Source organism: Zophobas morio, unplaced genomic scaffold, assembly GCF_036711695.1.
Source record: "Zophobas morio isolate AGI-343-1 ecotype UQ-CSIRO unplaced genomic scaffold, CSIRO_AGI_Zmor_V1 ptg000014l, whole genome shotgun sequence".
In the NCBI taxonomy this organism is placed as follows: Eukaryota; Metazoa; Arthropoda; class Insecta; order Coleoptera; family Tenebrionidae; genus Zophobas; species Zophobas morio.
Window position 1 is genome coordinate 20,491,931 of NW_026972119.1, and position 17,635 is coordinate 20,509,565.

General features: G+C 30.5%; 1 protein-coding gene across 3 annotated transcripts; it reads left to right on the forward strand.

The window, feature by feature from the left end:
* The first annotated feature begins 255 nt into the window (after positions 1-255).
* Positions 256-17,635, forward strand: LOC135129018 (uncharacterized protein). 3 transcript variants are annotated; one of them, XM_064056102.1, is made up of 4 exons: positions 256-368; positions 16,302-16,502; positions 16,636-16,845; positions 16,894-17,635. In XM_064056102.1, the coding sequence occupies exons 1-4, from the start codon at positions 350-352 to the stop codon at positions 17,448-17,450; spliced, it is 987 nt and encodes a 328-aa protein (XP_063912172.1). In that variant the 5' UTR covers positions 256-349; the 3' UTR covers positions 17,451-17,635. The 3 variants fall into 3 exon arrangements, with proteins under 3 accessions (XP_063912172.1, XP_063912173.1, XP_063912171.1); XM_064056101.1 differs by lacking the exon at positions 256-368 and adding an exon at positions 9,088-9,507 and having other exon boundaries at positions 16,894-17,634; XM_064056103.1 differs by lacking the exons at positions 256-368; positions 16,636-16,845 and adding an exon at positions 9,087-9,507.

Here is a 17,635-nt window from a genome sequence, read left to right on the forward strand (position 1 = left end):
TATCGCAGAATTTGTAATTTAAAACAGCAACTTTCAAATTTCACCGCCTCGAATCAACTTTAAAATATTCTGCACACACGTGATGTTTCAGCTAAACATCTGCATTATTATTCCAAGAGCATGCAAATTAGGAAATTTTTTTCAATCGATAGAAACCAGTCCATAGATCTATTTTTAGTTGTATAAAATTAAGCTAGTACGAGTATAAGCAGAGTCTGTTTAAATACTGGATAATTTTAATTACAGAATCTCCAGTTGAACCATTTTTATGGACTTTTGTTGCAACAAAAAAAATGGACATGTGTTATGTAAACTTGGAGTCTAAAGAACTGGACACTTGAGGAAAAAAATGCACCGATTCAAAACAAGTAAGTTAACGTAAGAAAATTAAGAGAATGTATCTCTAATAAAATTTATTAATAATTGCCAAAATCAATCTTAACTTAGCAGGTACTAGCCCCGCCCACCCACCCTCTCTTTTTTTAGAAGGTGTGATCTGCCAATATCAGTCTTATCTTAGCAGGTATTAGCCCCGCCCACCCACCCTCTCTTTTTTTAGAGGGTATGTCATCTGCCAATATCAGACTTATCTTAGTAGGTACTAGCCCCGCCCACCCACCCTCTCCTTTCTTCAAGGACATGTTATTTGCCAAAATCAGTTTATTGTAATTTTTCATTAATAAACAAACCAAAAAAGCATTTATAAGACACTGATTTGGCAAATGACACACCCTTTAAGAAAGGAGAGGGTGAGTGGGCGGGGCTAGTAACTGCTAAGATAAAATTGATTCTGGCAAATGAGATACCCTCTAAGAAAAGAGACGGCAGGTGGGCGGGGCTAATACTTGCTATAAGATCAAACTGATTTTGGTAAATGAAATACCCTCTAAAAAAAGAGAGGGTGGGTGGGAGGGGATAGTCCCTGTTAAGATAAGCCTGATATTGGCAGATGACATACCTTCTAAAAAAAGAGAGGGTGGGTGGGCGGGGCTAGTACCTGCTAAGATAAGCCTGATATTGGCAGATGACATATCTTCTAAAAAAAGAGAGGGTGGGTGGGCGGGGCTAGTACCTGCTAAGATAAGACTGATATTGGCAGATAACATACCTTCTAAAAAAAGAGAGGGTGGGCGGGCGGGGCTGGCACCTGCTAAAATAAGACTAATTTTAGCAAATGAGATACTCTCTAAGAAAAGAGAAGGTGGGTGGGTGATATCCTTTAAGAAATTGAATTGTATTATTATAAGAAAATACACTCGAGGCTCCAAAGCATTTTCAAATTCTGTCCAAACAGAAATACCTATAACTTCAAGATTCTTTCAAATTTTCAAAAAAAAAACCGTGACACAAAATTAACTCAAAAACAGGTCAGGTCACAATTTTCCAAAATAGCCGGTGTCAGCCCCGCCCACCCACCCGGTCTTTTTTTTTGAGTGAAAGTCATTTGCCAATGTCAGTCTTACCTTAGTAGGTACTATTAATATATTTAATATATTATAATAGTAATAAATACTTTAGTTAGAATCACAAAAAAATCTACACTTACTTTTATTACAAGTTTTTCAAAGATGCAAAATTATGATCTAACGACTTTAAAAGTGTAGATTTTGACATAAACGAAAACTTATTGAATCCACAAGATAGTGCTCCACTGCACTTTAAAATAAAATAAAATAAATAATCAACAGGCAAAAATGTATTATCAGTACATGTTTAACTTCCATTATTAATGTTTATACAGTGAAGGAAAAGAATGCGACTATTAAGCACGTCCAAGGATACTATTGGAGCAAAAAGTTCTGAATATTACTATGGGTAGCTGTTCTTATGATGATTTTTGTTTTATTATTATTAAATATAAGCGAGGACAACATTACAATATTCTCAAATTTTCGTGTAAATGGGTGAATCACAGTGCAAAAAACATCAAATAAGAATGGACTTCGAACCTCATGAAACACGTGAATATCGCACAAAAAAATTGTGAACTAATTGTCGCACAAATCAAAGCGGATTCATAAGCCACGAGTACAGGAGTATATTAATTTGTAAAATTTAGGCGAGATTTGCTACATACAATGAAGAGGTGTCTAATATAGTTAACCATAGTTTTTTAAATTTGAATATACAGGGAGTTTGCAAAATATATATCGGAATTAACAAATTTTACAGTTTATTTCAGAAATTGGGTAACGAACTTCAAAAATTTTGGAAAGTTAAGACAATTCATGGATACATAACATTAGTCGCATTTTATTTCTTCATATCTTTCAAAAAACTGATGACGTCAGCTCAAAGTATTATGAAGCAGATCTTTTTGAAAAATATACTTGAAATTTGGTGTTATTTAGATTTTGCTAAAAGGATTTTATGTGGCGAATGATTACAAAATGGAGTATTATAATATACAGGGTGAGCGCACGGTTTATTTTTGGAATTTCAATGCAATATTGCCGCATTATTCTAATTTACATTTTATTTTCTACACAAAATATTGTAACAGATTTTAAAAATAACCCTATTGCTATTTTTGTTTACGTAAATTATCCCAGTGTTTAAAAATTGGTCGGAGTTTACTTCGCCAGAACTTCCCTCGCCTTCCCCAGTCCAATAAATTCCGCTTCCTTGAAAAATGATATAATTTGATTTTGCGATTTTTGTTTTTTTGGTTCTATAAAGTAAAAACTAATGAAATATTCGAAAAATAAAATCGGAAAATAGAAAAACCGAAAATTGAAAAATCCAAAAATTGGAATATCGAAAAATCGAAAAAATATAAAAAAGTTACGGCAAGTCAAAAAATCCAAAAATTGAAATATAGAGCAATCAAAAGAGTAATTATAACGAAAAACATAAAGGAAAAAACTGACAAATCGAAAAATTAAAGAATAGAAAAATTGAATATTCAAGAAATTGGAAACTAATAAATTTGAAAAGTATAACACCGATGAATGGAAAATCGATAAATCGAAAATTCGAAAAGTCAACCATCAAAAACTGGAAAATTTAAAAATTTAAAAATTCAAAAATTCGAAAAATCGAAAAAATCTTCCCGAAAATCCAATCGAAAAATTGAAAAATCGGAAAATTGAAAAATCTAAAGGTTAAAAGAATCCAAATTCGAATAACGAAAACTTGAGAAATCGAAAAACCGAAAATTGAAAAATCCAAAAATTGGAATATCGAATGATCGAAAAAATAGAAAAATGTTACGGGAAATGAAAAAATCGAAAAACTGAAATATGGAGAAATCGAAAAAGTAAATATAATGAAAGTTCGAATATCGGAAAATCCAAAATCGAAAATTTGAAAACTCAAGAAATAAAAAAACAAGAGAAAAAACTGAAAAATCGAAAAATTGAAGAATGGAAAAATCGATAAATCGAAAATTCGAAAAGTCAAAAATCAAAAACTCGAAAATTTAAAAATTCAAAAATTCGAAAAATCGAAAAAATCCCAAAAATCCAATCGAAAAATTGAAAAATCGAAAAATTGAAAAATCGAGAAATTGAAAAATCTAAAAGTTAAAAGAATCCAACTTAGAATAACGAAAACTTGAGAAATCGAAAAACCGAAAATTGAAAAATCCAAAATTTGGAAAATCGAAAAATCAAAAAAATAGAAAAATGTTACGGAAAATCGAAAAATTGGTCTAAAGAGTTTAGACAGTACTTCCCTCGCTGTCGGAAACTTGACGACTGCATGGCTATTGTGTTTTTTTCTCATTACATTTTTGTAGTGGGAATTTAAAAAAAATTGCGATGACGTCACCAACATTTTTGCAAGGACACGTATATCAGTTGGGATAGATGTAGTGTAATACTAAGAATAAAATTATTGTATTCCCAAATTTTCGGGAAAATGAATTGGGTCGTTTTGAATATTGATTATTTATAATCAATAAAATAACGAAACAATTTACTCACGTATACGGCAACTGAAAATCGTTTATGTATAAACATTCTTAATTTAAGATGACAAGCGTAACAGCATACGTGAGAGTCAAGCAGAGAAACTGTAAACAAAACGACCATCGGTTTTATTGCTTCGACTTCCGCTTATTATATAAAACATTGGGTTTTATTTTAATTCTTGACGGTGAAATTCACAATTGGTTGATTATAAACATGTCTATTTCACATTCGCGGAACCAAATGAGCGCATAAAACAAATGCAGGTCTGTAATGTTAAAGTCGATGTAAATAAGCGTGCTACCCTTATGTGTCAACCGAGTTTTTCCTTTAACAAATTTTGTGTCTACCAAATTGGGTTGGTTGGGGTGTAATACTAATAATAAGTGTTGCCTTTAATTTAATCAATAAAATAAATTGACTTCATTAATTTTTTTGAACCACCTCTTAAGAAAATCTAAAAAATGTGAATGGAATGATAAATCACAAGTACAAACTCATCATATTTTTTGCATTTTAGATAGGATTTATTCAGCAAAATTTAAGGGTGACGTCATCAACTTTTTTAGGAGGGATGAACAAATACATTTTGAACAAAAGTTTACCATGCTTATAATAACTTTAAAATATTCCCAAGATTTCAAAGCATTCGGTTTTGTAATTCCTGATTAAATCGATAAAATAAATTCACGCCTTCATTAATTTTTTTGAGTCACCCTGCATATGCAAATCCAAAAATATGAATGGAATGATAAATCACAAGTACAGACTCATCATATTTTGTACATTTTAGATACGATTTATTCGGCAAACTTTTGAGCTGACGTCATCAGTTTTTTGTAGAAGATAACCAAATATATTTTGACTAAAAATTTATTATGCTCTTTATAACCTTAAAACATCTGCAAGATTTCAAAGCATTCGGTTTTGTAGTTCCTGATTAAATCAATAAAATATATTTACGCATTCATTAATTTTTTTGAGTCACTCTGTATATGCAAATCCAAAAAATATGAATGGAATGATAAATGACAAGTACAGGCTCATCATATTTTGTACATTTTAGATATGATTTATTCGGCAAACTTTCGAGCTGACGTCATCAAGTTTTTGGAGGGGATAAGCAAATATATTTTGACTAAACATTTATTATGCTCTTTATGACCTTAAAACATCTGCAAGATTTCAGAGCATTCGGTTTTGTAGTTCCTGATTAAATCAATAAAATATATTTACGCATTCATTAATTTTTTTCAGTCACCCTGTGTATGCAAATCCAAAAAATATGAATGGAGTGATAAATTACAAGTACAGACTCATCATATTTTTACAGTTTGGATAGGATTTATTCGGCAAACTTTCGAGCTGACGTCATCAATTTTTTGGAGGGGATAAGCAAATATATTTTGACTAAACATTTATTATGCTCTTTATAACCTTAAAACATCTGCAAGATTTCAAAGCATTCGGTTTTGTAGTTTCTGAGTAAATCAGTAAAATAAATTTACGCATTCATTAATTTTTTTGAGTCACCCTGTATATCCAAATCCAAAAATATGAAGTCGATTCAGAGTTGTAAACTACATGCGTAGGACTATGTTATTTTATACAATTGAAAACCCATTTACTATGTACAATTTTGAAGTGACGTCATCGCATTAGTGGTGGGGATGATTAGACAAATTTTGGTTAGCGTTTTACCATCTATATGATATTCTTAATATAAGTACAAAATTTCACAACAATCGGTCGAGTACTTTCGGAGATTATCTGTCTAATAAAAATCCGGGACGGCAGACGGACAGACGGACGGACAGACGGACGGACAGACGGACGGACAGACGGACAGACGGACAGACAGACGGAAATGGGAGACCTATTTCTTCGTCTTCTAGGGGTCATGAAAGATCGAGAAAACGTAAAAGTAGAGAGTCGGCCGACGGACTCGATTACAATACTTCCTTTGCTTACGCTCGGGAAGTAAAAAGTAAATAAATTGAAAATTCGAATATCGGAAAATCCAAAATTCGAAACATTAAATATTCGAAAATAGGAAGACTCGAGAAATAAGAAAAAAGAACAAAAACTGACAAATCGAAAAATTAAAGAAAGGAAAAATTGACTATTCAAGAAATTGAAAAGTAATAAAATTGAAAAGTCTAACAGCGAAGAATGGAAAAATTGATAAATCAAAAATTCGAAAAGTCAAAAATCAAAAACTCGAAAATCTAAAAATTTTAAAATTTGAGAATCGAAAATCAGAAAATCGAAATTCGAGGAATCGAATATGCAAAAATCTGGAAAAATCAAAAAAATGTTCACAAAAATCCAAACGAAAAATTGAAAAAACACGAAATCGAAAAATCTAAAAGTTAAAGGATTTCAAATTCGAATCTCGAAAACTCGAGAAATAGAAAAATGTAAAATACAAAAATTGGAATCAAAAAATCAGAAAATCTAAAGCTCGAATATCCAGAAATATGAAATTCGAAAAATCGAAGAAATTGTTCTCGAAAATTCGATGGAAAAATTGAAAAATCGAAAAATCTAAAAGTTTAAAGATTTCAAATTCGAATATCCAAAACTTGAGAAATCGAAAAACCTAAAAAATAGAAAAAAGTTACAAGTCAAAAAATCTAAAAATTGAAACATGGAGAAAGCGAAAAAGTAAATGGATTGAAAATTCGAATATTGAAAAATCCAAAATCCGAAACATCGAATATTCGAAAATTCAAATAATCGAAAACTGGAGAAATAAAAAAACGTAACGTAAAAAAAACTGAACAATTGAAAAATTAAAGAATGGAAAAATTGAATATTCAAGAAATTGGAAAGTAAAAAAAATGAAATTTCTAACAACGAAGAAAAAAATTTTGAAAATTAGAAAATCGATAAATCAGAAAGTCGACAGTTCGAGGAATTGAATATCCAGAAACTGAAATTCAAAAATTCGAAAAATCGAAAAAATGTTCCCGAAAATCCAATCGAGAAATTGAGAAATCGAGATATGGAAAACTCAAGAAATCAAAAAACCGAAAATTACAAAATCCAAAAATTGGAATATCGAAAAATCAAAAAAATTAAAAAATGTTACGGTAAGTCAAAAAATCGAAAAAGTGAAATATGAAAAAATCGAAAAAGTTCGAAAACTCGAGAAATAAAAAATATAACTAAGGTAAAAAAAACTGAAAAATTGAAAAATTAAAAATGAAAAAATTCAATATTCAACAAATTAGAAAGTAAAAAAATGTAAATTGAAACGAAGAAGGGAAAAATCGATAAATCGAAAATACGAAAAGTCAAAAATCAAAAGCACAAAAATCGAAACATTTGTAAATTAGAGAAACGATAAATTAGAAAATTAAACGTTCGAGGAATCGAATGTCTAGAAATCTGAAATTCAAAAATTCGAATAATCGAAAGAATTTTCTCGAATATCCAATCGAGAAATTGAAAAATCGTAAAAACGAAAAATGTAAAAGCAAAAAGATTTCAACTTTCAAGAAACTGAAAAACCGAAAATTGAAAAATCCATAAATTGGAATATCGAAAAATTGAAAAAATAGAAAAATGTAATAGAAAATCAAAAAAATCAAAATTAAATATTGATGAAATTGGAAAGTAAAAAAATTTTAAATTTCTAACAACGATAAATCGAAAATTGGAAAAGTAAAAAAAAACTCGAAAATCGAAAAATTTTAAAATTAGAAAATCGAAAAATCAGAAATCCGAAAATTGATAAATCCAAAAATTGGATTATCGAAAAATCGAGGAAATAGAGAAATGTTACAGGAAGTCAAAAAATCGAAAAAATGAAATACGGAGAAATCATTTACTTTTTCGATTTCTCCCTATTTCAATTTTTCGATGTTTGGTTAAAAAGTCGAATATTAAAAAATCCAAAATTCGAAAAATCGAATATTCAAAAATTTGAAAAATCGAAAACTCGAGAAATAAAAAACATAAAGTAAAAATACGGCAAAATCAAAAAATTAAAGAATGGAAAAATTAAACATTGAAGAAATTGGAAATTAAATAAGTTGAAATTTTTAACAATAAAGAAGGGAAAAATCGATAAATCGAAAACTCAAAAAGCAAAAAATCAAAAATGAAAAACATCTTCCAGAAAATCCAATCAAAAAATTGAAAAATCGAGAAATCAAAAATCTAAAAGTTAAAAGATTTAAATTTGCATGTCTAAAACTCGAGAAATCAAAAAATTCAAAAACAAAATAATTGAAAATTCGACAAATCGAAACAGTGAAAAACCAAGAAATTAAAAATTAAAAAAATTAAAACATCCGAAAATTCTAAAAACCAAAAATCGAAAATCCAAGCATCGAAATCTCGAGAAATAAAAAATCCATAAGCAAAAAAATCGAAAAATCAAAAAAGTGAAAATTGTAAGAATTGAAAAAATGAAAAATAAAAATCGTAAATACGAGAAAATTTTTTTAGAGCATTCAGTTTCGCAATTTCAAATTTAAATTGTAAAATGTTTTTATTCAATTTTGACTTTTTTTCCAAAAATCTGGATGTCTATGGTAAAAACTCAACACGGATTCATAAACCACAAGTACTGGAGCATCTTATTTTCTAAAATTCAAATAACAGTCACTAGTTTTTGCAACAATTTTAGGCGACTATGTGAAATATTTAAATGGAAATTGTATATATCATAGTAAAAATATATTTTCTGATCGATCCCGAACTTGCCTTATTTTTGAACCACAATTAATACCCATCTGAACCATCAGTATAAGTTATAATTTATTCAAAAATTTTTCGTTAATTTATATAATAATTTTTCCCTGATGAATGAGTAATATAAATCATCGTTTTTGGATCCTTGAAGTCTATTGGCATAAAACGTAAAAACCGATGACCCAAAATTAATTTTTAGACCTCGTTTAATTAAAATAGATAAACACGCTTACCACCACAACAAAACAATAAGTAACAAAATTTTGAAAAACCTACCATTGTAGATTTCTTTCACCTAAATTAAAAATTATTCATTATACTGAAATCGCTCCATTGTGCCATTAACAGTTCGTAAAATTTATTGTTGTTATGTCAAAATAACACGCAATAAAAACAATACAACCTGCCAACAAGGCAATTAAACGCACACCCACCATAAAACACCAAATAAAAATATTTCCAGCGCGAACATCTACCATTAACCTACCCATAACCGTGACGTCCTTTACCACAATTTCTATTTCGGCGCGAGGAGTACTGAATGGGTCGTAACGCGGAAGTAGCGTACACACGAAATTAAAGACCAGTAGCAACGTAGCCCCCAGCTAGAGTGGCGTGAGCAATAACCGGGTTGGAACCAGCTCTGTGTAGGTCATAACGCCGGTGATGGTACCGGTCGCAGTAGCGATGGTACCGCTCTTCGATCCGCCGCTGCATTGACACTCCAACGATTAAATAGAGTAGCCCACCTAAGACCCATATCATCGACACCGCCAAATCGTCTCAAGGTACCCGACATGGTGCACTCCTGCGATGGTCACAGTTGGTGTCGTGCTGTTTTTGTTGCTTGCTTTCGGACTGACTACTCTCCAAGCCAATGACGCCGATCTGAGTAAGTGCCTAAAAAATACTCGCTTGAACTCTGGTTAATGCTAATTTGGGACGAGAGAACGGGTTCCGGTGCACTGAATTCCGGGACTAGCTCTCGGAATCGGATAGCGGGCTGCGGATAATATTTATTTATGTATTGTTGGATTTTTCATAATTGATGCGATCATCGACCGGAGGAAGGAAATAAATTTATTCCGTTGGAATTATGTAAGGAAAGTTATTAATTATTCAGGACGTGGCGCTGCAGGTATTGCTTAAATCTGGGGATTTATTGTGAGGTAACGCGCGATGAATTCCGCATGCTGATTTAATGATGGCCATTAAAAGTGTGTGCAGATTTAATTTTACTAAAGAAGAAAGTTTTAAGTGATGACTAAAAATTTAAACGACTTTCTTGTTCCGGTAACGAGCTCAGTATTAACTTAAATTGTTACCAAGATAAATGAATAAATACGAATCACATCACCTCAGAATTTTGCATGGTAAATGTTGTTTAAATTTTATGAAATAACATACTCCTATATTTGTGATTTATGACCCTGCCTTGATTTTACCCTAGGTCACCCAATTTTCGCAATTTTGCGCTGTGTGTGATTGGTATTATCTTTTTTTTCTAAAAAAAAAAAACTATTTATATTGCAAAAAATGGAAAAGGGGAATTTTAGCATATTTGGTTTTCAGGTTTTTCTTCACGATGTTTTCAAAAGTCCAAAAATATTACCACAGATTTTCTCATCACAATATTTAGCCAGTTTTGTAGTGCTTTGCGATTAAGTGATTTTTAAATTCAACTTGGGTTTGAAGTTAATATTTGGCTTAAATATTTTGAAAAAAAATTCATTTTAATGTATAATTTCAATATTAAAATTAAGTGCAGAACTCTAGGTATTGTTTGAGAACCGAGTAAAACTATTCTTGAAAATAAATAAATACAAAAACGCAAAATAATTAGTCCAAATTCAACACATTCAACACTTATATGACGTTCTTACCGGGGTTTAAGTGTCATTTCTATGACAGCGTTTTTGAGCGGCGTATAAATAGAACTTATACTCCGCCGGCGTATAAATAAAACATTTATACTCCGCCGGAGTATAAATATGTGAAAATCATAGTGGTTGTCAACCATAGTAACCATGGTAAGTGAAATCAAGGCAAATCCTTAATGAAGCAAGAAGATAGGAAATAATCATTTCAAAAGAAGATTAATCGTTTGAAAATAAAATATTGTATTTCATTCGGAGTTTAAATGACTTCATGTGACTCGTATGGACTTAATTCGCCTCGCTATCGCTCGGCGTTTAATCGTCCATACTCGCCACATAAAGTATCACTTAAACTCCTAATAAAATAAATATCTATTTTTTATTTCCTTCAAACAAAAATTAACAATTCTTTATTTGCAAATATTTTAAAGTCAAATGTATTTCCTGAGCAATAAAGAGAGAGAACAAAAAATAGAATAACATGTAATAAAATATAGGGTGTTCTATTTGAAAAAACGATATATGAAAATTGTACTAATTAAACCATTTTATAAACACTCTATATATGAAAATTCTATATACCACAAAAAAGCGTACCTTTCTTTATTTCTCCGCAAAGTGTTGTAACACAGATTTTAAAAATCATCTTCTGTGATTTTTTGCGAACTAAAAAATTTCAAGAAAATTGGAATAACGTGACAACGTCGCATCGTATTAAAAAAAAAAACTGTGGTTGGAAAACCTAAGAAGAGGGTGTTTGACTTAAAAAAACTAAGTTGTGTGTTGCGTTTTAAAAACAGAACACTCGGTATAGTTACAAATAATTTTACAGGAACGTTTTTTTGTATCTCTACAATTAATGAGATATTGAGGAGCATGCGCTTAGTGACTCACCCTGTATATACGCTTAGCGACCCACCCTGTATATGTATATACACATCTCATTCATCATAAAAGATAGAAAAAAGTCAAAGGTGTATGGTTTTTTCAGGACTTATATTCAAAAGTTATTTTTAACTATACAGAGTGTTTGGTTTTGAAGACGTAACACAACTTAGTTTTTTAAATGGAATACCTATATACAGCGTGTTATTGAAAGGTACGTACAAAATAAAATCGGCAATGGGTCTCGACGTATGGGTGCTAAAAGTTCAGGTAAAAGTGTTCTCCTTTCAGAGATAAAAATTATTAAAATTTATGTCCAAATTTGTTGTACGCCACTGATAAAAAAATCATCTCTCGTTTCCATGGCAACATTTAGTTTTGACAAAAGTTTTATTGTTACAGTTGCTAGGATTTACTAAAATAAATTAATTTTACACACAATAAGTTTTTCAGACTTCTTAGACTTCCCGAAGAACTGTCAATTTTTTTGTACGTACCTTTCAATAACACCCTGTATTTTTACATATTCTACATATTTTTACTGTTCCTTTTCTAGATTTCACAACCAGAGTTTATTTTTGAAATTATAATGCGACGTTGCCAATTTCCTATTTTCTTGAATTTATTAGTGCTTACAAAAAAAAACGCAATTGGGTAATGTTTAAAATCGGTATTACAATATTTTGTGAAGGCGTAAATAAAGGGTACGCGCTTCGTGTGGTATTAAACACGTTAAATTTCAACATACAGGGTGTTTATAAATTTAAAAATTCAAAATTCGAATAACAAAAACTTGAGAAATCGAAAAACAGAAATTTGAAAAATCCAAAATTTGGAAAATCGAAAAATCGAAAAAATAGAAAAATGTTACGGTAACTCAAAAAATCGAAAAACTGAAATATGGAGAAATCGAAAAAGTAAATAAATTGAAAATTCTCTCGAGAAATAAAAAAAAAACAAGAAAAACTGACAAATCGAAAAATTAAAGAAAGGAAAAATTGAATATTCAAGAAATTGAAAAGTAATAAAATTGAAAAGTCTAACACCTACAAATGAAAAATTCAAAAAGTCAAAAATGAAAAACTCTAAAATCCAAAAATTTGAATACTTGAAAATCGAAAAACATAAAATCGAATGTCCAAAAATCTGAAATTCAAAAATTCGAAAAATCGAAAATTTTTTCCCGAAAATCCAATCGAAAAATTGAAAAATCGAGAAATCGAAAAATCTGAAAGTTAAAGATTTCAAATTCGAATCTCGAAAACTCGAGAAATCGAAAAATGAAAAATACAAAAATTAGAATATGTATCGAAAAATCGAAAAAATTAAAAAATGTTAAGGGAAGTCAAAAAATCGAAAAAGTGAAAATGAGGAAATCGAAAAATCCAAAATTAGACAAACCTAATATCTGAAAATTCGACAAATCTAAAACTCGACAAATAAAAAAAACGTAAGGGAAAAAACTGAGCAATCGAAAAATTAAAGAATGGAAAAATTGAATATTCAAGTAATTGAAAAGTAAAAAAAATTAAAAGACTAACACCGAAGAATGAAAAAATCGATAAAACGGAAATTCGGAAAATCAAAAAACAAAAATTCGAAAATCAAAAATTCGAAAATCAAAAAATTTGAAAATTATAAAATCGAAAAATTAGAAAATCGATATCCAGAAATCTGAAATTCGAAAATTCGAAAGTTAAAAGATTTAAATTTGCATGTCTAAAACTCGAGAAATCAAAAAATTCAAAAACAAAATAAAATTCGATAAATCGAAACAGTGAAAAACCAAAAAATTAAAAATTAAAAAAATTAAAACATCCGAAAATTCTAAAAACCAAAAAAATCCATAAGCAAAAAAATCGAAAAATCAAATAAGTGAAGATTGTAAGAATTGAAAAAATGAAAAGTAAAAATAGTAAATACGAGAAATTTTTTTAGAGAATTCAGTTTCGCAATTTCAAATTTAAATTGTAAAATATTTTTATTCAATTTTGGCTTTTTTCCAAAAATCTGGATGTTTATGGTAAAAACTCTACACGGATTCGTAAACCACAAGTACTGGAGCATCTTATTTTCTAAAATTCAAATAACAGTCACTAGTTTTTCCAACAATTTTAGGCGACTATGTGAAATATTTAAATGGAAATTGTATATATTATAATAAAAATACATACAGAGTTTATTTTTGAAATTATAATGCGACGTTGCCAATTTCCTATTTTCTTAAATTTATTAGTGCTTACAAAAAAAAAACGCAATGGGGTAATTTTTAAAACCTGTATTACAATATTTTGTGAAGGCGTAAATAAAGGGTACGCGCTTCGTGTGGTACCAAACACGTTAAATTTCAACATACAGGGTGTTTATAAAAATATTTATACATATTTCAGTTTTTTCAAACAGAATACCCTTTATTTTCGTTCTAAATTGTCGATCTGTCTCTCACAAAAGTAAAAAATCGCAGTACAGAAAAGAGAACAAAAAATAGAATAAAATGCAGTAATAAAATAGAGGGTTTTCTATTTGATAAAAGTGAAATATCTGTTTCTGAAAATTGAAATAATAAAAATATGTATAAACACTCTGTATATGAAAACTCAATATTATTTATACCGCAACAAAATTCGTACCTATATTTATAAAATACGGCAACACAAATCTTAAAAATAACATTTTTTGTAAACCCAAAAAATTTCTAGAAAATTGAAATAATGTGACAACGTTGCATTGTAATTTCAAAAAAACTGTAGTTGTAAAACCTAAAAACAGGTCAATGACTTACAAAAAATTTAGGGTGTTTTTGCCAGTCAGTGTATACAGGGTGTTTTTTTTTTATTTGATACAACCTCTGTAACTTTTTATTCTTAAAGATAAAGCTGTAGTTCTTGGAGCAAATTTGTATCATTTTAAAAGATCTACGTGATGGTAACCTCACATTTTTATTGTCACTTCTGCAAGAACCGGAAATGACCTTAACTTTATTTTTTCTAAAAATCTTAACATTTTAAAATCAATAGACGAAAAATTCATATTTATTCATGACAATCTAATAGCTTGAAAAATTGACACTCATGTCATTTATTCCACTAAGTGATCTTTTAAAATGGAACAAATTTGCTCAAAGAACTATGTTTATCTTTAAAAATAAAAGCGTTACAGGGTGTATCGAACAAAAGAAACAAACACGCGGTATATAACGGTATATAAACAAATCAGAATTATAGAGTTAATTCTCAACTCGGAAGTTTTCAGAGCCTTCTTAACAACGTACCATCGAGCTTATGCGTCATTTTTGGAACACACGGTATAATATTAATAATAAGAAGGTCTATTTCTAATCTACTTTATTTCAATTTACACTAAATTACTTGGAAAAATTTGAGATTTCATAGATCACTCCTTCAAATTTCTAACTATACCTATACAGGGTGCTCAAAAAATGGCGGTCAACGGTCCGTTATTAAGTTCGCAAGTCTAAGTTCGAGAAAAATCGCTAATTTGACGTCCCCTTATATCTAAAAAGAAAATATCGATTTATATAGATAAATATAGATACAGATATCCTAAACTTGTACATTTAGGACCAAGAGTCTTTTTGATATTTTTTTCTTTGCTCTATAAACAGTCTTAAGCAACGTGTCATAGTGTTGGTGCGCTATTTTTGGACAGCCTATATATGTTGATTTATTAGTCAACGAATTTTTATATAAAAAATCTGATTTACTGAATTTTAATTGTAAAATTTCAAATATTGCTAAATTAAATATCAAAATCCAGTAATTTTCCCTTTACAAAAACATAAAACAACAAAATGAGACAAAATATAATACATTTACGCTGCAATTACTTGTTAAGTGCATCGTCAGTTTTTAATTGGTCTCCATAATTATTAATCTATGAAGTTAGTTTGAATTAGTCCATTATTGACGATAAAATAGAGCATTGTTCTCTAATTTGACCGAATTCAGTCCTTATAGCACAATAAAAAAATAAGCTTATTTAAACAGAACTTCATCGCCCCTGATTTACAGTCCAGGTTTCAGAAAGATTATAAAATTTGATTGACCTTCACGTTATTAGGTGACGAGCATCTGAATGTCTAGGGCGGATTCATACACCACAAGTACAGGTATTTTATTAACTTGCAACATACTTAGTTTGCAATGTTTACAAATAACAACAATTAGCAAATAAAAGCCCACCTTGAACGTTCAGCTCCACTTGTTTCGGGTAATCCGATTAATAAATACAGTTACGTGCTCAAATTTTGTTGATTGCTACACGTGGTATAATTTACAATAGCACACATTATTATTACAAAGATATGTAATTTTTGCTCATTTAAGTAAATTATTTTACTAACAAGTACGGACAATTATTTTCGTGAATACAACCTTGAAATTTACACATGTTTCAATAGTACATGTGTTCTGTGAATAGGAATGAACCCCACCAAAACTTTTATTGGTACAATATGATTGTTAATTTTCAAGCTATTGCATTCACCCACGGTGTGACCGTCCTCAGATTACTATTGATTTGTGTCACAGCCTAATTTATTTCGCTGTTTAGAAGGAGTCTAGAACTGGGTGGTGTCTGAATAGACAAACGTCACAAGACTTTAATATTTTAAATTGAACTTACGTCACTGCTGAATCAGCTAAATAATACGGGGGACAAACAGCGCCTTGCTGGACCCCATATTTTTACACACTTAGTAAAAATTCTAATTTTACACATTAAGCAAATAATTGCGTTTATGTTAAACATAAATATTTGGCGACTTTCTTCTAAGTAAAAGTACTCACGCAAAATGAACTTCCGCTGTCCTTCTCACAACAACAGTTACGTTTAAGTGCTTTGTATTCAAAACGCTTTGTTAAACTTTCTACTCCACATTACATAAGTTATGTTTTTATTTTAGTAAAACAACTAGTCATTCAATGGGCTCCGCTTGTATGGATATCACCTGAAGAAAAATATTATCCGTCAAGCATTAACCACTTCCTCAAAAATGTACAACTAGTTAACGAAAATGGGAAAACTATAATGTTGCCCATTAATGGGACCGATATTCCTCAGTACAACACCAAGTCGTTACAACTAGTCACAACTTGTGATTTAGGTAAGTAAACTTAACGCTACTTTTCATAACAAGACGAATCTTGGTTTTTAAAAGTAGTAGAACTATTTAGACGCAAAAGTTTCTTCTAGAATGAAGCGACAATTCAATTCATGTCCTTTTGTTTATATTTTAGATAGTTTAATAAAATCTGGAAATTCTTTCCTTAATGGCCATATCCCCAAGATGTATTCAGTACCTACTTACGCGATAATATCACCATGTTCTCCCAACAGTTCGTTCCGTGCCAACATCCTCTACAAGAAAACCAACCCCAACTTATACTTTTCCGTCTCATATTGGACTTTTTACCCATTCAACAAAGGAAAAGATATATGTTTTCTAGGTAAACAACAAATAACTGAAATCCAGATTTTTGATACACTGGTTTCAGGAAAAGTTCCCGTGGTACCCATTTTTGGTCGCTGCTTTGGCCACAGGACTACTATAGGCTCCCACGTAGGCGACTGGGAACACATGACTCTGTTCTTCAATGGCAACCCTTTCCCTTCTGAAATGTACATTGCCATACATAACACTGGTGGCTACTACACCCTAGCACCCCACCAGCAACACTTCAAGTTAGATGTATATAGAAAAGTACTGAAACCCAAACTTCCCCCCATTGTGCGAATCCAGGGTGGGCATCCGGTGTTATTTTCTGCCACAGGGTCCCACGGGCTGTGGCCGGCCCCTGGAGAACACACGTACTCGCAAATTCTGCAACTAAAGGACAAATGTGGTTATGGAACTCCGTGGAAGACGTGGAAGAATTTAGAAATTTACACAGTGGGCGATTTTAATCTGCCGAATTGGTTGTCTTTTAAGGGGAGGTGGGGTAACCCCAAGTCGAAGTGTTTCTTGTTTAAGAAGTTTGGGCTTTGTGAATATACGGACGCACCGGAGGGTATTCTATGGCATCAACAAGATTTTTCATGCATTTATAAATGAAGCACAATGTGATAATTTTGACGGGTGTAGAGTTAAATATATATTTGGAGTAGGCGCTGGTTATTATTTTCCGTTTTTGGTAACAGGGTAATTATTTTAGGAGATAAGTAGGCAACCCAATATACTTCAAAACGTGGATGAAGTCGGTTTGACAAATTACTTTGTTTGCTTGATAACAATCAGTT

Coding starts and splice junctions, on each gene's coding strand:
- LOC135129018 (XM_064056101.1), top strand. CDS start 9,429: ATGGTCACAGTTGGTGTCGTGCTGTTTTTGTTGCTTGCTTTCGGACTG. Junction 9,508..16,301: donor AGCCAATGACGCCGATCTGA/GTAAGTGCCTAA, acceptor TTTTTATTTTAG/TAAAACAACTAGTCATTCAA. Junction 16,503..16,635: donor AGTCACAACTTGTGATTTAG/GTAAGTAAACTT, acceptor TTTATATTTTAG/ATAGTTTAATAAAATCTGGA.